The sequence below is a fragment of the Hemiscyllium ocellatum genome, chromosome 8, assembly GCF_020745735.1.
Source record: "Hemiscyllium ocellatum isolate sHemOce1 chromosome 8, sHemOce1.pat.X.cur, whole genome shotgun sequence".
Classification (NCBI taxonomy): domain Eukaryota; kingdom Metazoa; phylum Chordata; class Chondrichthyes; order Orectolobiformes; family Hemiscylliidae; genus Hemiscyllium; species Hemiscyllium ocellatum.
In genome coordinates, this window is record NC_083408.1 from 78414156 (window position 1) to 78436312 (window position 22157).

At 38.7% G+C, this 22157-nt stretch overlaps 1 protein-coding gene across 1 annotated transcript in view; it reads right to left on the reverse strand.

Moving 5' to 3' along the window:
• Positions 1-277: 277 nt before the first annotated feature.
• Positions 278-22157, reverse strand: part of znf839 (zinc finger protein 839) — a 51481-nt gene continuing 29601 nt past the window's right edge. Inside the window, exons 5-8 of the mRNA XM_060829255.1 lie at positions 21196-21351; positions 16367-16504; positions 10550-10688; positions 278-2441 (exon numbers count right to left, since the gene is read on the reverse strand). Coding sequence (XP_060685238.1) covers positions 1330-2441; positions 10550-10688; positions 16367-16504; positions 21196-21351 — 1545 coding nt within the window. The 3' untranslated portion in view covers positions 278-1329. The remainder of the gene's footprint in view (positions 2442-10549; positions 10689-16366; positions 16505-21195; positions 21352-22157) is intronic.

A 22157-nucleotide genomic window follows, 5' to 3' on the forward strand; every position in this document is an offset into this window, starting at 1 on the left:
AAGAAGTTACAGGACTAACTTTCATCTTTTCTCGAACAAAGTTTACATCTGAGTATTAACTAAGCACTATAGGCTGCAACTGCCCCATCTCAAAAATTGTAATTATTTATAAAAATTATGGATAAAGGACTGGAAACTAAAAATTAGACATTTCAGCCAATTATTTTGCAATACAAAGGATAATGTCTTTGTGGTAAAGGGAAGTTTGGAAAAAAAGGAATATACTTAGAGGAATTTACTATTAAAGAAAAAACTCAGTTCATAAACATTTGTCTCCAAACCTTAAATTGAGAATAAAGAGAGATGCATGAACCCAATCATAAAATAAAACGTTTAGAGTCCAAAAATACATTGGCACCAGAATATTTTTGATAAATTTTACATATAAAACCCAAGCTTCAACTTCATTAGTGTCAAATGGTTTTCTTTACCTTTAAATTGAACATTTGTAGATTACCCAATTAAATTAATACTGGTACTAAAAGCACTGTGCTCTCTAATCTTTGTAGTTAATTCCAATTCTTTTGGTCATAAGTTCTTAACCTGATTAAGTGATCACAACGTCTACATCAGTAAAACAATAAAGAAAGAATAAAACATGCTTGTATTTGAAAACGGCAATTTAAATTCACTACTTTAAATCAGAAACTACCAAGTGCTTTCATGCAACCAGCAGGCCTTTCATAAATTTAAATGAACTGAAATGTTGTACAGTTTACAGCTGATAGTTTGTAACACGTTAAGGACAGATTAATTTTGGTATTTTCCTGCTTTAAGATGAATTGCAAAGTTAATTATTAAGATATTAAGAAGCAAATCATGGGACATTTATTATTTTTTCATGGAAGTACAATTCACCTTTTAATGGCAGTTTCAAGAATTGGTAATAGAATGAATACAAACACTATATTGGCAAAATAGTCATTTTCAATAATCAATAAGGTGTCAAAAATGCAAAGAAAAAACATTCAAATTCAGTGCAACATCATCACATTTTCTGGTCTATCGTAGTTACATCTATCTCCAAGGATACTTCAACAAATATACCTGGATTCATTCACACTTACAGATATCTTGCCAAGCATAATGCCACATTCAAGGTAAACCATTCTTGAAACTTTACACCTACTTTTGTACCAGTCTTGTTAGCTTGTGGAACAATAAAGTTCAACATAAAATGCAATAAATGTTCAATGTAACAACTGGGAAGAAACTTGAGGCTTTGTTTCAAAACAAAAACTACAGCTCTGTTTTTGTGTTTTCTTATTTCAGTGGACAGTAGAGTTTCTTGTAGTTAGTTATTTCTGAGATGGGGCAACACCAACCAAATTATTGTTCCACTTCAGTTGGCGTTTGTGTAACTAACAGGCCTTCACTTTGTCCTTCTGAATCCATAGCAAGAAGTGCTTCTACAGTTTCAAATGGAACACCATCAGGGGTTCGTATGTGCATTGTGGTGCCATCAGCATTAGTTACTATAACAATACCTTCAGATGTCTGTGACACAACAGCGGTTCCTTCGTGTGATACAATTAGGCCCTCGGAAGTCTGAATGAATATCTGTTCATGTCCCTGAGCCAACAGTTCCTGACTTCCAACAGGTAGTTGAAACTCTAATGCTCCGTCTTCTGTCACTGTGCTTGCTAAAATATCTTCTGAACTTTCCTGATTGCTTTGATCAGTATTCTGTTCAAAGTGACCTATTATCTTATTGTGATTCACTACTTGCAACCCATTCAATTCTTCGTGAGATACCTGACCAGCAAGATCTACTTCAGTAGAGATGTCAGCTTCAAAAGTCTGTTCAGGTTGGTGCTGCTGTAAATTATTACTTTCAGAACTACAAACCTCCACATCCTGAGACAATGCTTTTTCAAGCTGCTGCATCTGGTCTGCTATATCAGAATCATTTAGGTGCTCAGCCTGTTCTGGATTGCCAAGTGGATCCTGGTTGCCCAGTTGATGCTGCAAAATCTGAACAGAGTTGCTTGCTTCAGAACCTTTTTGGTTGCCCTTAGCCACGTCTGAAAGAAGTGAATTCTGACCTGTCATCTCATCCTCTGATTGTACTGTGGAGGTTAGTTCAGTATCATTCAGCTGCTCTGGAATACTTTGATAAGACAACTGTTCTTGAACCAATTCCTCTGCTGTAATATCTGTGTCCATAGCTAAAAAATCATCTTGTCCCTCTATAGTATTATTTAGTACTTCATTATGTTGCTCCAACAAAGGGAGTTGAGTACTGGATAATGTTACTTGAGATACCGGATAGCACAATTCCTCAGAAGTAGACTGCTCTACAGAACTGGAATGTTTAATGTTATTCTCAGAAACTAACACTCCATCATCTGTATGCTTGTCAAATACTTGATCATTTGCTGGTCCATACATTGTCTGTGCCCCACAAGCATTCAGGGTAGGACATCCAGTTTGTTTCTGGCCTAAAAAAAACCAAAATCTTGTTTTAGTAAATACACCAAACACATTAAAAACTTTCTAATACAATACAGCTGCATGTAAATAATTACAACAAAAAAGTCAAAAAAAAAGTTCATGCAGCCACAGTACTTAAAGAACACAATCTTTCATCAATTTCTCTGCCACTTAATACCCACCCAAATAAAACTTCTGGTTTAAAATAATGAAATTTTTAAAAAATAGCTTCTTAACCGTGCAACAGCATTTATTGTCTGGTCAGTTATATGCTATGAAATGCAGAAGTTAAAAAGCTTACAAATTTACTTCAGGTGTAAAATAAAAAGGCCCAAGTATCCAAAGGCAAGTACACTTTCTGGTTTGGTTTAAGTAATAATTTCAGTACTATTATTTTTAAAAGAAACTGAACATTTCTAAAACAATGTAAACAAAGAAGTAAATGCAGTAGAGTGTTTACAACACTGTTCTTTATCTTCTGGGGAAATTCAATACAGCTTAAATATATAAAAGTGTCCAGGACAAATAGTTTGCTGATTCAAATTACCTCTCAATTAACAGAAAAGCTTTATGTGGTTCACATTTTTGCATTGAAATGCAATTCTCTCTTAGAAATGCTGTAAATATGTCACACTGATGTGGCAAGACCCTTATGAGAATGCAATTAAGACACAAAGGTTTAAATTGTCAGAGACCCAGAGCAGCAAAGTATGGACTTAAGTCCATGATGCACATAGGAATCCTGTGGAGGTAGAGTTTGCACACAGGCACTTGTACTTGGCTATGAAGTTTAGACTCCTGATTAGGAACAATAGCTTACTCTAATCCTTTTTCCGTCTCTCAGGCCTGCTTCTCTATTATCAGGTGGAGATGCCAGTGTTGGACTGGAGTGAACAAAGTCAAAATCACAACATCAGGTTATGGACCAAAGGTTTATTTGAAATCACAAGTTTTCAGAGTGCCGCACCTTCGTCAGTGAAAGAGGGCTCACCAACACAGTTTATAGGCAGAGAGATCAAAGGATCATACAATTCCTGTAAGTGGAGTGAACAAGCCTAAAATGGCTGATGGAGAACTCTGTTAGAAAGGAGATGCAAGTATCAATTAAGTTGGAAATTCTGAATTTGTTTCAAATCACTGCACCAAGATAATTAAACGTTTTATCAGTGTCGGCTGAACTTTTATGGATTATGGCTGATCATCAACTTCTACACCATATTCCTATTCTTTGCCTTTTATATCAAAAAATCCATAAATTTCTGCCAGAACTTACTAAATGATTGAGCTTCCACATCCCACCTTCTCATCTCAGTCTTAAATAGCCTGCCTTTTGTTTCAAGATCATGTTCTAGATCCCACTAGCAGGGAAACATCTGTTCTGTGTCTACCTTTAAGAATTCTGTCAGTTTCTGTGAGATTCTTTCTTTTTCCTCTAAACTCTAGCGAATACAGACTCCATCTCCTCACAGGAGGGTCCCATCATCCCAGGAATCAATTTGGTGAACCTTCACTTTGCTCCCTCTATGACAAGTATTCTGGCGATTCTTCCTTAAGGTACCAGATGTTGCAGGCACTCTCTTGTTGATTCATGCAATTAAAGGAAGATTCCTTTGCTCCTTTACTCAAAACTTCTTGGGATAAAGGCTAACATACAAGTTGCTTTCCAAATTGTTTGCTGCACCTGCACTCTAGCAGTCAGTGATTTGTGAACAAGGGGACCCATGTCCCTTTGGATATCAACACTTGCCAATCTCTTAGGAAATACTCTGCATTTTCATTTCTGTGGATTGTCACCTTGTTGTGGTGGAGATGTTCGAGTAAGTGTTATGTTGATTTCAAAAGTGGTACTGTTATAAGTTCTCAAGTCTTGGCAGGGCCACCATGATGGTAATGTCGGAGGAGAGAAACCAGACAAAACAAAATTTAAAACAAGTCCTCAACGGAGATCCAGGCAGAATACACTTGTGCAATATCAACAGCTGTGACAGTGGATGAAGGCTGCAGCTGTAGGAAGATCCTCAGTCTTTGAAGTTTATTGCCACTGGAATTGGATCTAACTTCTGTCAAGGACAGTATATTTGATGTGCAACAGCATTCCCCTGTTAAATGATGTCCCACACAATGTCCCCTCCACCTAACAGAATTCAACTTCGTTGTGGTTCTGTTCGCCGAGCTGGAAGTTTTTGTTGCAAACGTTTCGTCCCCTGGCTAGGCGACATCATCAGTGCTTTGGTGCCTCCTGCGAAGCGCTTCTTTGATGTTTCTTCCGGTATTTATAGTGGTCTGTCCTTGCCGCTTCCGGGTGTCAGTTTCAGCTGTCCGCTGTAGTGGTTGGTATATTGGGTCCAGGTTGATGTGTTTGTTGATGGAGTTTGTGGATGAATGCCATGCCTCTAGGAATTCCCTGGCTGTTCTCTGTCTGGCTTGCCCTATGATAGTAGTGTTTTCCCAGTCGAATTCATGTTGCTTGTTGTCTGCGTGTGTGGCTACTAGGGATAGCTGGTCGTGTCGTTTCGTGGCTAGTTGATGTTCATGTATGCGGATTGTTAGCTGTCTTCCTGTTTGTCCTATATAGTGTTTTGTGCAGTCCTTGCATGGTATTTTGTAAACTACATTAGTTTTGCTCATGTTGGGTATCGGGTCCTTTGTTCTAGTGAGTTGTTGTCTGAGCGTGGCTGTTGGTTTGTGTGCCGTTATGAGTCCTAAGGGTCGCAGTAGTCTGGCTGTCAGTTCTGAAACGCTCCTGATGTATGGTAGTGTGGCTAGTCCTTTTGGTTGTGGCATGTCCTCGTTCCGTGGTCTGTCTCTTAGGCATCTGTTGATAAAGTTGCACGGGTATCCGTTTTTGGCGAATACCTTGTATAGGTGTTCCTCTTCCTCTTTTGCAGTTCTGGTGTACTGCAGTGTGTTGTGGCCCTTTTGAATAGTGTCCTGATGCAGCTTCGTTTGTGTGTGTTGGGGTGGTTACTTTCATACTTATGAAGCGCTTCGCAGGAGGCTCCAAAGCACTGATGATGTCGCCTAGCCAGAGGACGAAACGTTTGCAACAAAAACTTCCAGCTCGGTGAACAGAACCACAACAACGAGCACCCGAGGTACAAATCTTCGCACAAACCTAGAATTCAACTTCCCCAGACAACATAAGCCCTATGGCGAGAAGTGATGGGGACAGGATTGAGACATCTAGAAATTCCAGCTTTGGACTGACAGGCAGGTCACTCAGCCATGTCACTCTTGGAATAGAAACAGAAGTTTACTTCACTACTTTCTGCCCTTTCCAGAATCTGATACGCTCACCTTGCAATCCCAAGATCTAAAGGATATGCTCATTACCAAAGCAGATGATTACGGAACATACTACCAGCTTATATGCTCCCCAATGTTCATCAAATGCCACCAGAAGCAGCTGAGGACAAAGAAACAGTTCAGAAAAAATATTAATGTTGAGCAGGTTCAAGAGCCAAACAGATTAGCAAACTTACAACAATGTCTTCACCAAAATCTTTAGAAAGTTCATTTTAATGGAGTAGAAGAAATCTGGAAAGACCTGAAGACAACTATCATCTCGTGCTGTGAAGAAGTCATTGGCTACAAGACCAGGAAATACCAACACTGGTTTGATGAGAATGACTACATCATCCAACACCTCATCAACAAGAGCAGGAGAGCACTCAACATGAGCAAAACAATATCAGCACTGAGGCAAAGAGAAAAAGTTATCAAACAGCAAAAGCAGAGTTACAAAGAAAAACTAGGGAAATCAAGAACCAATGGTGGACTAAGAAAGCTAAGGAATTGCAACTCCTTGCTGACAAGCATGACAGCCAGGGTTTCTCCAGTGCCACCAAGGCAATATATGGAGTTAACACCCTTGACCTCAAACTTGTGCAGAGTAAGGATGGCATCCTTTTGACTGACAGAAAATATCAGCCTCCAATGGAAAGAACACATCAAAAGAACCTCTAAACCACAATTTAGTCGTTGATATGGACTCGTTTGAGGAAATCCCCCAACCGCCCATCTTGGATTCCCACCTAGTGTGGTAGAAGTTGAAGCATCTGTATTGAGAGGATTTCAGCTAAGATTTTCAAATTTGGAGGAGCACAGCTTATCGCATCATGACCAACTGTTCCTGAAAACCTGGCACAAAGAAATCTTTGACAAACTCAGGATGTGCCAACACCACCATCTTCAAGAAAGAAGACAAAGTGGAATGTGGGAATGACAAAGGAATCTCCCTGCTCTCCATTGCCAGGAAGATCATCACCTGAATCCTCACTAGATACTTTCTCCCAATCCCAGAGGAAATCATTTCTGAAAGCCAGAGTGGGTTCTGACCAAACTATGGGACTATGATCATGTTTTTCACTCCTCAGCAATTCCAGGAACACCAACAACTACTTTACATGGACTTCACCGATGTGACTAAGGCTTTTGATTCAGTAAATCAAATAGTGCTATGGAAGACCACATCAAAAGCTAGCTGTCCAGTGAAATTCAGCAACATCCTCCATCTTCTCCTTGACCATGTCGGCAACAGTCCTCACCAATGGTTAGACAACAGAATCCTTGGAGGTCAAGGCTAGGGTCGAGCAGGGATGTCTCATCACCCCTACCCTTTCCTCCATCTTCACCTGGTCAAGAACAAGCCTCGCAGTGGTGTGGACATTGTCTAGACAATAAATGGAAAACTTTTCAACCTCAAAAAGAAAACTACATCAATCCCACTTGTGAATCTTCAATATGCGGAAGGCAAAGTCACCTCTGCTCTCTTGGAGCAGAATCTTCAAACAGTATCTTCCACCTTCGCAGGAGCAAGCCTAAGAATTGGTCTCTGCCTCAATTTCAGGAAGACTCAAATCTTAAACCAACCAATGCAGGGTCAAATTCCAGTACATCCCTCCATTAACACCAATAGAAAAATGCTCCTAAACTTGTAACAATTTCTCGACCTGGGAAGCTACCCCTCATCTCAGGCTGGTACTGATACAGAGATCCAATATCATATCCAATCTGCAAGTGCCACCATTAGATAGCTAAGGATGAGAGTCCTCGATGACCATGTCTTCCATGAAGATACCTTTGTGTAGGGTGGCACGGTGGCTCAGTGGTTAGCATTGCTACCTCACAGCACCAGGGATGCAGGTTCGACTCTCACCTCAATTGACTGCGTGTGTGGAGTTTGCACTTTCTCCGGGTGCTCCGGTTTCCTCCCACAATCCAAAAATGTGGACAGGTCAACCGGCCATGCATTAGTCAGGAGTAAATATAGGGTAGGCGCCTGGGTGGTTACTCTTCGGAGGGATGGTGTGGACTTGTTGGGCCGAAGGGCCTGTAGGGAATCTAACCTGATCTAATCTAACAACACAATCATCTTCTGACTCTGGGGGTGCACAGTGGTTCAGCGGTTAGCATTGCTGCCTCACAGCACCAGAAACCCAGGTTCGATTCCAGCCTTTGAAGATTGTCTGTGTGGAGTTTGCATGGGTTTCCTCCAGGTGCTCCTCTTTCCTCTCATAGTCCAAAGACATGAAGATGAGGTGGACTGGCTATGCTAAATGCCCTATATAGTGTCCAGGAATTGCAGGGTAGGTGGAATAGCCATACTAAGTGTGGGGTTATGGGGATAGGGTGGGAGTGGATCTGGCTGGAATGCTCTTCAGAGAGTTGGTGCGAACTTGATGGGCCAAATGGCCTCTTTACACACTGTGGGGATTCTGTGATTCCTCTGTAAGTTTCAGTGCTTTATAGATGTTTAGATGTCATCAAGAGCTTTGAGAATTACCATCAACATTGTTTGAGATGGATTCTCATCAGCTGGGAAGACAGGCAGACTAACAGTAACAGCTTTGAAGCAGCTAACAGCACCAGCATTGGGGCCGTGGTCATCTGTGACTAATTCCTCTGGCCCAGCCATGTACTTAGGATGCCCAAGTTCCAACGACCAAAAGCAAATCTTCTTTGCCCAGCTCAAGGAAGGCACTTGAATGAGAGGAGGACAAAGGAAGCATTTCAAAGACCCTTCTGTAGCTTTCTTCAAGAAATGCAACATAGATATCAATACATGGGAGATCCCCATTCAGAAGAAATCAACTTGGAGAAAACTCATGTATAAGGGACATAATTCTTCAACAACACCTGGTGGCAAGTAGTATAGAAAAGGAACCGGTGGAAGGAATGCCAATAATCTCAGTCTAAGGACTAATACCACCTACAATCAGGCTCATCAGCTGCAAAAGGATCCATAAACCCATGACCAGTGATACGGAATTTCCCACCTAAATACTCATACTTGTTAGCACGTGACTGCTAATGATCATCACCAAAGTGGAAAACATCAAACCTATTCCATCTCTCACTGCTTTTGCCCACTCATTCAGCTTGTCAAAATCCCCTTGAATTCTCTTTAGCATCCCCCTCAAATCACAATCCCATCAAATTTTATATATCGTAAACTTGGAAATATTACACAATCAACCCCTATATCCAAATCATTTTTATGACTCCTTGCAATACCCCACTGGTAACAGTCTACCAACCTGATAATGACCCATTTATCCCTACTTTGTGCTTTATATTATTCAATCTTCAAACCATCCCAGCATGTTAACTTCAATCTCAAATGCTTTCATTTGGCTTACTAACTTGCTATGTTGGACTTTACCAGAAGTGTTCTCAAAATCCAAATTCACCACAGCCATTCATTCCTATTTATTGATTCTGCTAGTAAGATTCTCAAAACACTCAGATTGAAAAACATGATTTTCCTTTTGTAAATCCATGTTGACTCTGTTCAATCTAGCATTATTTTCTAAATATCCAGTAATCACATTCTTTATAATATTCTAGCAATTTCCCTTCTGCTAACTTCAGGCTAATAGATCTACAGTTCTTTGTTTTCTCTCTCCCTCTTTCTATCGGCAACCTGGAAATGTGCAGACAATATTTAAGAATTAATGAACTTTTGAAAGAAGATCACCAATGCATCAACTATCTCGGTAGTTATCTCTTTCAATATTCCAATGTAAATGTAACAACATCAATTCATTAATTTCTCCAACACTACCTTCTGACTGATATGCGTTTATTTTGAGTTCCACAATTATGAGATCCTAAGATATTTATTATGTCAGGGGAGACATCTTGTATCATTCATTGTGAAGACCAACACACAGCACTAAGTTACATTTTCTGCCATTTATCTATTATCTATAAATTTGGAGGCACAAAAGTGGCTGGGCATCATCAGTACACTTGGAACCTGACATACTTTTAAGTAATGTTATAAAGGAGTATCATGCAGATGAAAAATAGGATAGGACCAAGAATAGATCTTTTGGGGATCTAGAATGGGAAAATAAACCACTCAATTGGGCATTCTCTGCCAAACTTGCTGAGTTTCTCCAGCATTGTGTTTGTTTTGAGTAAAAAGATATTATTTCCACTGAACTATAATAAGAAGTAGTGGAGTAGGACAGTGTTGTCATCCCTATCAAAGATTTCTAGATGAATTGAGAAGGACAAAGTGCAATATTTCACCATAGTCACACTGATGTAGGATGCAATATGTGCTTTTTTTTTAGAAAGGGCCTGTTTGAGCATTGTAGCCAGTGACAGAAAGCCAACTGGAGAATTCAAAAATAGCTCCTGGAAAGGTAGGTATGAATTTGAAATACAAGCAAATTTAAAGAACTTGAGAGGAAAGAAGAGTGGAGATGGGATGGTGCTTTTCAGGACAGAGTCGTCAAAGTTGGGGATTTTGAAGAGGAGATGACAACAGACCCCCAGTTTACCAAATTGGCTACTTTTTAAATTATCCCTTAGGTGACCGACTATGCAAAGTTTACTGAAATAATGTTCCATGACTTTGTAGCATCCAATATGAAGCTATGACTGTGTTCACAAGTTTGAGTTACAGGAAAATGTTTTGTTCTAAGTTTTATAATCATAAAGTGCCAGGTGCAAAACCTATTGCTAGGAAGCAAGTCATGTACCTTGATTACCAAATAAAATGTGTCAGCCAGGGCTGGACTTCATGTTGTCTCTTTCCCAGCTAATGGCAATGTTATCTAAGAATAACTGCCTAAGTAAAAATGATTGACAATATAAACATTACCTTCTTCAGTAGTTAAGCTTTGTAACTGTACTTCACCAGTTATCTCTATTCCATTTTGGTTGAAGTTGTTTTCAGTCACAGTTACAGAGTCATCTATTTTCATTCGTTTTGATGAGGGGGATAAGGTTCCAAAGTCTCTCTGAAGAACACCACAAAGCCAGTTTAAAAGGAAATCAATTTCATTTACAAGTTTTTCACAATACATTTCTCAAGGGTAATTATCACGAGATTGTTTTTGAAGTACTAATAAGTAGCTGTTCATGCTGCTGATTAATATCTAAAGAGACAAGCTTAAACATGGTTGCTAGTCTTGTATTATGAAGAACATTACATAACTGAAGATGTGAAAGATGTTGTAAGACGAAAACTGTGCCAGGAAAGAAACCTGCCTTTTCTTTATTCTAACTATTACATACAAAAAGCAACGCCAACTATTAGCAAAGATTATTTAACTTATACGAGATGAATGACTATTTATCGGTTTCTTTACATTGGCATCAAGTAAATCAGTATTTTCCTCAGATTCAAATGAAATGCTTTACAGGAAAGCATGACATAATAGGCAGCATTTAGAAAATCAGTTAACTTGCACATTTGCAATTGCCCCATACAATAAAATTACTTCACTAAATCTCAAGAGTGATGATGAACTACAACAGCTTGCACTTACATTTGCCTTTTCAAAGGAGTACAGAAAACAGATGTCAAGTCATACTGAGACAATTATTTATAACAACATTTAAAACTTTGGTCAGAGTCCATCCTTAAATAATTCAATAAATCCACAGAGTAAGAAGACTTGCATTATTCAATTCTGATTAGTGGAATTTCACAGGCAAGGTGAATCTAGCAGCACAAGTACAATCGTAACTTTTGGAATGTGTTACATTTATGCCTATTCCTGGTCATTTCCTGTGGTTTCATACTGATTTTAGCATTCATTTCAAGAAACGTAGTGAAAAGCAGAACCTTAATCTCCGATCGTCTACTCTATAATTTGAGATAACAAAACAAATGTAACTCTACCCTGATTTGAAGCAATTTTATTTTATATAATCTTATTTAACATTGCAATCATATAACTAATTTTTGTTCAGTTTTTTAAAACTCAGATTACTTCCTCACTACCTACTTTATCCATTTTTAAAATTCACTCAAGGGAATGCGATCATTGCTGCCCTGACCAGCACTTGTTGTCCATCACAAATTGTCCTGAAAGTAACAGTCACGTGTTGCAATTTTCGTAGTGTTTTTGACCCAGCGACAATGAAGAAAAGGCAATAATTGCCAAGTCATAATAGGGAGTGGCTTGGAGAGGAACTTGCAGGTTATGGTATTCACAAGCATTTTGTTCTTTTAGCTGGTTGTAGTCATGGGTATAAAAGCTGCTGTCAAAGCAACCATGCTGCATTAGATCTTATAGAACATACGCAGTATTGCCACTGTGCATCAGTGAAGGCAGTGAATGCTGAAGGTAGTGGATGAAAAAGCAGTCTCCATCATGAAGATGGATAAGACTGTATGTATTCAATTCTATTTCCCCAGCTTTGTTTTCTACTGAGGTGAAAACAATGACTGCAGATGCTGGAAACCAGATTCTGGATTAGTGGTGCTGGAAGAGCACAGCAGTTCAGGCAGCATCCAAGGAGCAGCGAAATTGACGTTTTGGGAAAGTTCTTCATCAGAAATGAAGGGCTTTTGCCCGAAACGTCGATTTCGCTGCTCCTTGGATGCTGCCTGAACTGCTTGTTTTCTACTGAGTCTATTAATCACTATGGCTTCTTTCTTCCTTTCTAACTAATTAAAGAAGTTGTTGCTGTCAATGTTTGTGTTACTTGCTAGTTTGCATTCACAGTTTTCTTTTCATTCTTTCACAGCATGTGGCATCACTGGCTGGGTCAGCATTTATTGCCACGAGGGCTGTTTATAGTCAACCATATTGCTGTGGGTCTGGAGTCACATGTAGACCAGGTAGGAACTTCCCTAAAAGGGCCAGATGGGATTTTTTTCTGACAGTTGACAAAGGTCATCATTCAACTCTTAATTACAGTTTTCTTTTCATATATCAAATTACAATTCCACTATCTGGCATGGCACGACATGATTCGAACCGGAGTCCCCAGAACATTACCTGGTTCTCTAGATTGATAGCATAGCAATAATATCACTCAGCCATCACATTCTTCTAGTTATTTTCATCTTTTCTTTTTGTGGTCATCTTTTATTGACTTATAAAACTTATCCAATCTTTTGGCTAACTACTGACCTTTGTTAAATTGCATTTTTTTTCTTATTTGAGGTTATCCTTAAATTCCTTAGTTAATCCCCTTCCTAGCGCATTTCCTCCTTATTGGGATACATCTTGCTGTGAGTCATAAACCATTTTATTAAATGACTGCCATTGCTCCTCAACCATCTTTCCTATTAAAATCACTTCCCAGTCTGCTCCAACCAACTCTGCCCTCATTACTTTATAACACATTTAAATTGAGCACAGCCATTTCCAACCAATTCTCCCATTCTCAACTGTAATGCTAAATTCTACCACGTCATGGTCAGTTTCATGGGAGATCTTTCACTCTGAAATCATTTATCAAATGTGCCTCATTACACATTACGAGATCCAAAACAGCCAGTTCACTAGTTTGAGCCACAACTATTCTAGGAAAGTGTATCGAAACCTCACAAATGAATTCTTCATTGTAGCTACTTCCTCCAATTTGATTCTACCAATCTACAAGAAGTTGAATGTAGAGTCTTTTTAATATGACCTCATTATTTCATAGACTCATATCTGCAACACAGAAAGAGGCCATTTGGATTACGTCAACATCAGTCATCAAATTCCTGTACCGCAGTGACCGCAATTGGTCAGCAATTCCCTCAGCAATGTCTCTGCCACATTCTTCAGCCTTTTTCAGACTCAGGGGGAATGCTAGCGTCCTTTTTAAAGCCAGCACAAAGAAAACTTTCAAAATATGCAAGTTGCAAAACACCTGCAAAATCAATTTTGATGAACTAACAAGATAGGTCTAGTTTTGTCAACTCTCATTTGCCCAGTGTTTCAGAAGACATAGAAAATGATCCAAATGGCACTCCCAAACTTTCCTTTAAGTGTGGCAGCATTGAAATTAATCACTGGGAGAAGGTCACTACCAATTGTCCAAAATGGTGACTTGCCTATCAAGCTGCATCACAGTGAATTACATCATCTTAAATGAAGCAGAGAAGCAAAGAAAGGAAGTAAATCCTGCACTTCATGACCCACTATCTCATAGGATGTCCTGCCCCATATGCCCAAAGTTGTGAAGGATGAGAATCAGCCTGTTCAGTTCCAAGGTAATCCATGCAAGAAATCTGTGTCAGAGTACATGTTAATCTGAAATTCAGCTGATGAGGGGGTAGAATAGAAAAGCAGATTACTATTTAATTGGAGAGAAACTGCAGCATGCTAGCATACAGAGCAAATTGGGTGTCCTCATAGATGGATCACAAAAATAAGCATGCAGGTTCAATTAGAAATTATAAAGGCAAACTTTAACAACAATAGAGTACACCATAAACATAAGGAATTGCTATCATTGCACAGGGCACTGATCACACCTAAAGCTTAGCTTTCCTTATTTAAACAAAGACAAACTTGCACTAGAGGCAATTCAGAGATGGCTTACTCATTTAGCAACCATTTGACAACAAAAAGCACAGTTTTAACATAAACCAGTTGTCCCTACACTCTTGTACTCCAATGTTGCATTATCTATTAGTGACAGAAACAAGTGATAAAGAAATTCCATCAACAATGCCTCTGCCACAAACTTCAAATTCAGCAGGGAAACTCCTCAAAATAACAAGGTTATCTTACAAAGTTGTGCAGTTTGGATCTGAACTCACTGGAGTTTAGACAAATGGCATTGATTTTATTGATGCCTGAATATTCTAAGAGAGCTTGACAAGGTAATTGTTGTTAAAAAGGTTTTCCCTATGAAGGAATCTAGAAATAAGGGACACTGTGAGAATAAGGAAATTTCCTTTGATAAGGAGGCTGGAGGAAGTTTGCTCACTAATGTTTAGAATTCTCTAGCCAATGGTGCAGGGGAAGCTGATTCATTTAATATATGAAAGGCTGATCTAGAGATGATTTTTGATTAACAATGAAACAAAGGATAATAAGGGCGAGGCAGGGAAGTGAAGTTGAGGCCATGATATTATTGAATGGTAGAGCAAGATTCATGGATGAAATGTCCTGTGCCTGCTCCTAGTTATGTTCGTATGAAAACCTCCACCCTCAGTGATGTGACAGAGGGTACCCAGAGAGAACACACAAAAGGAATGGGTGAAAGTCACCCTCGGAAACTTCAGAGCTGCTAACAGGGATAATCAGTAGGTGATAATGGGTTATTTATCATGAGGCCTTATTTGTGGGGGTTAGGGTAAAGACATGGGAGAAGGTGCTCTCGCCCTAAAATTATTGAACTCGATATTGAGTCCTGAGGCTGTAGGATTCCCAAGTGGAAAATGAAATGCTGTTCTTCCAGCTTACATTGAACTTTGCTGGAGCACTGCAGTAAGCCGGTGACAAAAATGTTGGCCAAGGAAGCCTGGGGTTATTTTTGCTGACAGGACAAAGGCTTTCTTCAAAATAGTTACCTACTCAGCGTTTTGTCTTCTCAAGGTAGACAAGACCACATTGTGAGCAGTTAATACCCTTCCAGATTACCTATTGTACCTGTGTCTTATCTTTGTGTTTCATACATAAACAACCTCAAGTCGCTCTGAGTTGCAGCTTTCTGTAATTTCTCTCCATTTAAATAATATTGTTTTCCCTTCCAAAATGAACTCTGCATTTTTTGCACATTATATTCAATTTGCCAACTTTTTGCCCACTTATCAATATCTCTTTGTAATCTGTTTGTATCTCTCTCACAAACTGCCTTTCCATCTATGGTGTCATCTGCAAATTTGGCTATAGTACATTCACTTTCTCCCTCTAAGTCATTGATACATATTGTAAACAGTTATAGTCTCAGAATGGATTCTTGTGGAACCCCACAGATCACATGCCACCAACCTGAAAAAGAACCACTTATCCCCACTCACTGTTTCCTCAGATGAGCCAATTTTTTTTATCCATGCCAATATATTCTCTCCAACATCACATGTTTTTTTCTTATAAGAAATTATGAGATACCTTATTGAATGCCTTCTGGGAGTCCAAATAAAAAAATCTACCACTTCCTCTCTGTCCGCTCTTCAGACTGCCACAAAAACCTCCAATAAATTGGGCAGACATGATTCCCCTTTCATGAAGGCTCGATTAGATGATGATTTTTCAAATGTTCTGCTACAATTTTCTTCATAATTGTTTCCAATACTTTTCCAACAATAGATGATCAGTTAACTAACCTATAGTTACCCACTTTTTTCCTCTCTCCCTTTTTGAATAGAGATGTGACATTAGCAGTTTTCCAACTATTTGTTACTTCTCCAAAATGCAATTATTTTTGGAAAATTACAATCAATGCATCTACTGGTTGAACAAAACAATCTGGGTGGTGCACTTGGCAATACCCGTTTTTAAAAAAAAAGCAAAGAAAACATACTGAATTTAAAGATGGGATTATAAATCCCTTACAATTTGTTTGAAATATTCTGCTTGCTGGACCTTTCAACTGCAGTTATATTTAACGTGAATTCTGTTTTTCTATCTCAAATCTCAGTGTATTTAAACAAACATTAATATTTTTTGAAAAGAGTAAGCAACAAAACAAAGTCAACATACATAAACTGCACAGCATTAAATGTTTAATTTTCAAATACCTCCATACTATGTTTTTCTCCAGATGAATTGAGATGATTCTGGTCATCTACTGTGACTAATCTGTAGGTTAGGGACACACTTGCATCTTGCTGGTTTTCTTTGTTTGTATATTCAGTTATTCCTAATGACTCAGCAACCTGGAACATTTATAGGAAAGAGACATCAATAAGCTTTAATTTTGTTCAGTTCCTAAAACAAACTTAATGTTCTACTTGTGAACTCTAATATGTTGAAGTAAAAGGTGGTTTTATTTACATTGAATACTGTGGTAAACAGAAAGTATTAAAATCACATAGAATGTCTCTCGCCATGTTTTGCATGTGGAAACCTGTTACTGAAACTCAAAGCATCTAGAAAGCCAACACTAAAAGAGACTAACAACATAATAAAAACTTATTTAAAGAAGTTATTGTCATAATGGTTTAAGTTGGAGAGAGGAAATGGTTACATTTTGCCTATCTTGGACAATATATTTTAATCTTGATGGTGAGGTAATCAATGAGATCTAAATTGCTCACACAAACTGGTATCTGTCAGAGATCTGTGAACAAAACAGAAAATGTTGGAAATACTCCACGTCTAGGAGGTCTTGGGCAAAAAGAAAACAGCTAATGACTTCAAATGTTAGAACTTGCTTTGCACAGATGTCAACTGTTTCCAACACCTGCTTTATTTTCAAATTCCCAGCATCCACAATATTTTGCTTCCATATCCTTGTTATATCTTTAATTACCACCATCAACAGTGATTAAGAAACTAATGTTGAAGAAATACAAGTAAGGTCTACATTTATTTTGAAAGACCAGGACATGTACCTACGACAGATAAGAATTTAGATGGATAAAAGGACACTGAGGAGGAAAGAGTGTTCATTCAGGACATAGAAGTGAAAGTGAAGATTATTTACATGAAAAGCTTTATGCTATGGAATAGGGACATAAAAGAAAATAACTAAATGATTGGTTATGGCTGTGGGGTGTGGAAAGGAATCATGTGAATAAAAGCAGGGGAGTGATTCAATTAGACAGCTTATGTGGACAAAATTACCAACATGGAGTTGCTGGGCCAAATAGGATAATTCAGCACTGAAATAGGCCATGATTCTACCAAGGAATATTTCGGATAAACACTTTTTTTCTCTATTGCCCTCCTAGCAAGCATAAATGTATTCTTGAAGAGGTACCTTCATTCCTTTTTTTCCCTCTTTAGTCTCTTTATTGAATAACTTCGCAGCCTGATTGTTCAACCTCATCTCAACTCGTGCTCTCTTACACTACCCTTTTTCGTATCCCTAAATTTCATCTCTCCATGTAAGTATTTCAACTTCTATTCATGGCCATTCCTTTGATTTTATTGCTCCCATCATTTCAACAATGAATAAGACCATTTTGGAGCACTTTCTAGTATGATTCTCTCTCTTTCCACACCTGAATTCTACCACCTTCTGTTTCCACCTCTGGTAAAAGTATGCCACAGTATACTTACACGTGTACTTTCAAAACCCCAACTGTCTCATCTTTAGCATTCAGTCACCACAATTTTTCTACAGCTATTGATTTCCTCAACAGCACTCTCACCTCCTAAAAGCATTAATGTCTATTAACTAAACATTAAAATAATGCAAGGTTGCTATCGTCCTAACAGACCACAGGACAGAACACTCATTAGAGAGAGGCAACTGGTGGTGGTTTAACCTGAGGAGTCACCACACCTCAGAGAAGGGAAAAGAGAGTCCTTTATGGTTACCCCAGCTGGTGCAGGAATGAATACCGTTAGCATCACTCTGCATAACAAACCAGCCATCCAGTTAACTGACCACTATCCCAGTATAGCCAACAACTTGGCTCCCTTATTCCAATACATGCAGATTGAAGAGATGTAGCAAACAACTGATTTAGTCATCATCAGATCCAGCTGGGCCACACAAACACTTAACAAGTCCTGCTCTCGTCTATTAAGGCGAATAATGATTCAAGTCAAGATAATTCCCAGCTTTTATGCTCTGCCACAAACTTCTACCTAAAATTATTCTCCGGTCTCTTCCACTTTTACCACAAACAACACCTAATTAACCTCTCTTCCACAAAACCATCCAATCCCTGAATGTGCATTTCCCCTTGCATCACCTCTGCATCCATTTGGTCCATGAGATCTAAGTCCTGAATTCGTGACCTTAATCCCACTAAACTGCAGACCAAGTAACATCAGCTCCTGGTCCACATTTCCGTTGAAATAAAAGGCAGAAAATGCTGGAAATACTTAGCAGGTCTGACAATATCTGTGGAGAGAGATTCCCTCCATAATCTTGAGACTTTCAACCTATTTTAATTTTTTTAAAATGCTTCTTCATAACTACCTCTATGACATAAATCTTGCTATTTGCCCTACTACTGCCTGCTGTGACAAGGCGTTCACTTTTGTTCTATAACCTTCTGTGAAGCACTTTGACTAATGCCTTTGACAGAGAACAAAGATATTTTGTCCCTTATTTTATTGTTTCGCAGAATGTAGGCATCGCGGGGTGGATGAGCATTTATTGGTAATACCTAACTTTCCTTAAAGGTAATGGTTAGCCACCTTTTTGAACCAATACAGTCGTGTAGTGCAAGTACATCAACTGTGTTATTCAGGATTCTGACCCAGTAACAGGGGCAGCATATTGGCTCAATGACTAGTACTGCTGCCTCACAGCATCAGGAACCCAGGTTCAATTTCAGCCACAGGCTACTTTCTATCTGGTGTTTACACATTGTCCCTTTGGCTCCCCAGGTTTCCTCCAGGTACTCCGGTTTCCTCCCATAGTCCAAACATATGCAGATTAGGTGGACTGGCCATGGGAAATGCAGGGTTACAGGGATAAGGCGGGTCTGTGTGGTATACTTTTCAGAGGGTCGATGTGGAGTCAAAGGGGCCAAATGACCTGCCTCCACACTGCAGAGATTCTATGACAGTGAAAGAACAGTGATGGGGTTCCAAGTCAGGGATTGTTTAAAGCTTGTAGGGGAATTCGAAGACAGTGACATGCATCTGCAGCCCTTATCATACTAGCTTGTGGAGATCACGGGCTCGAAAGATGATGTCAAGGGAGCCTTGGTGCTGAAGTGACCACCTCCATTCAATCACTGACATCTTGGCACCAGAGCTCAAAATATTTCTCCTCACTCCGTGGGCTCCACTAGAGAATTTCTCATGTGCTAGTTTTTTCTTTGATTTCTGTGGGCTACTTCATAAATCTCATCAGCTCTTATTAAATGCTGTCATGTCATAACACAAGTCAAAAATGTAATACGGGGTCTTTTATGGTTTTCTTCTTTTGACAGACATGATAGTCTAATAGCCAAATATTACATATGAAGGCCTGAATAAATACTCTTGTGGAACTACTCACATGCATTCTGCCATTTAAGAGAACCTGCCAATTATTCCTACTCTGTCTCTTGACAGAGCCAATTTCCTAACTGAGTCGATAAATGTACCTTGAACTGTATAAGCTTCAACTATAGCTAACTGTCTCTTAGCAGAGACTTTATCAAAATGTCTTTTGGAAAGCCATTTAGTCAACATTCACAGACATTCCTCTGGCTATTACTTTAATCACTTAAAAAAGCATCACTGATGCTTGTTAGCCATGATCTAATCATTTACATATCCTCTTCGCTTAGCTAACTTTCTTTCAGGATGCTCAGTCACTGTACTCTTTTAAACTGCTCAGTCACTTAATCCTTAGTTACAGGCTGTAGAAATTTCCTGTACTAACGTGTAAAAACAAAAATGTTGAATGGGATTTCAGTGGTTTAGAATTTGCTTACTTCACAATAATTACTGCTATAACATTTTAAAACTGAAATCTCTAAAGTCATTGGAAGGAATGATATATAGACATCAAAAGCATGTTTTAAAGTATCTGGAAAGCGGTTGCTCTATGTACTACATTTTCTTTAACACTGGGGTTTGAAATCTTCTACAAAACCAGGCCAGCATTGACTGTACTGCTATTTTCCAGCTCCATCATAGCCTACATGGGATCTCAGCTTCAGGCCAATGTGCCTGTTACTATGGCTGTGTCACTGGGACTGCCAGCTCCTAGCTACTTCCCTCAGCCACACTGAAAAGGAATCAGAGGACTTCCCAAACTCCACCTCCTTGGAGCAGATGGGGAAGCCAGCCAAGGTGAAGGTGAATAACCTGAGCTAGGTCAGTCAGGTTCAAAAATCCCATGACACCAGGTTATAGTCCAATAGGTTTATTTGAAAATACAAGGTTTCAGAGGCTCGCGCTTTCTTCACCTCATAGGTCAAGTTGGACAGCTCTCCACTTTTGAGCAAGGATCAAAATTATATGTTTGCCAAAGGAATTAATTTGTGTTTTGTCCAAACGACAGCTTTAGAATGAGTAAAATTACTTTGAAAGAGACAAAGGCTCCTTGTTAGACCATTCATAGAGATGCTTTATTCTCATTTAAACTTTTATTTTGATGCTCAAGTGCACAAAATACAACACTTTGTCTTTGGGCAAATTCCCCTAAGGCTTACTGCCTTCATTTTCAAATGATCAAAAACAGCACAAGGCAGGCTCCATTAACATAGGTGCATGTAAATATAGATCAGCAGTAATACCAAGCAAAGTTAAAACTGTCACCCAGCAACAAGGCAGGTACCAGTAGTGACCAATGAATTGAGAAATTTACTTATTCCTTTGTATATATGTTGGCCTTAAATATCTTCATGCAGAAAAGACACAACAGAATAATTGGTGTAAGGGAACTTAAGGAACAAATCTGTAATTTTCATGTTTGATGGCCTATAAACAAAAAGTAAAAAGCATTCACCTGTGTACAAGAGATCTGCAAGGGCTGTTGAGGATTTATCATCCTATTGGAATTGCTTAAGTGCTCATCAGCCATTTTCTTCACATGTTTATGTAGCATCTCAAATTCTCTATACACATCTGAAAATTGTGGTCTGGCAGGCCGTCCTTTTTCCACCTAGGAATTCAGCACTAAACATGAAAATCAATTACACTGCAGAGCAAAACTTTCATTTATATGACCCGAATATCCAAAAATTCACTTGTACAGTTTTTATAACACTACACAACAAAAAAGTAATTATTACCAGACAGAATAATAGCATTTCAAAATGATTACTCAAATAAGAAGTTTGTTACATGCACAAGTTTCTCATCAGGCCAAAGTTGATCTATAGCACTTTTTTTCTTGAATCCACAGTATTTTAATTTCCAATACAAAAGCTTGGGAGATATGCAAAAACTTTAAAAGGACATTCCCTAGGTACAAAGATTATTAAGCATATCAATCAGCTGCTGTTATTGTGGCAATAACAAAATGTGAAACTACAAATGCAAGCTGTGTTCATGTATATACCCCTTATCAAAAAGGAAATTCAAATAATAGGAAATGTATAGGAGGGCACATGAACAGGAAGGGTTTAGAAGGGTATGGTCCAAGTGCTGGAAAGTGGGACTAGACTAAGTTAGGATATTTGGTTGGCATTGACAAGTTGGATTGAAGGGTCCGTTTCCATGCTGTACATTTTTATGACTCTAAATACAGATCAATTTCTATATGGAATGGGAAAAGAACAATGAATGTTTTGGTTTTAACTGTTTGGTGCTAACGAGTTTCTATTTTGCCTTTTAATTTGCCTTTTCTTTTTAAAGGGGATTGCAGATCTTCTGTATTCCTAGCATTGGTTTTGACTCCACCTATCCAAAGGCTTGAGAAGATTTCAGTCTATCATTCAGAGCCATTAAAATCTGTGAATACAAACT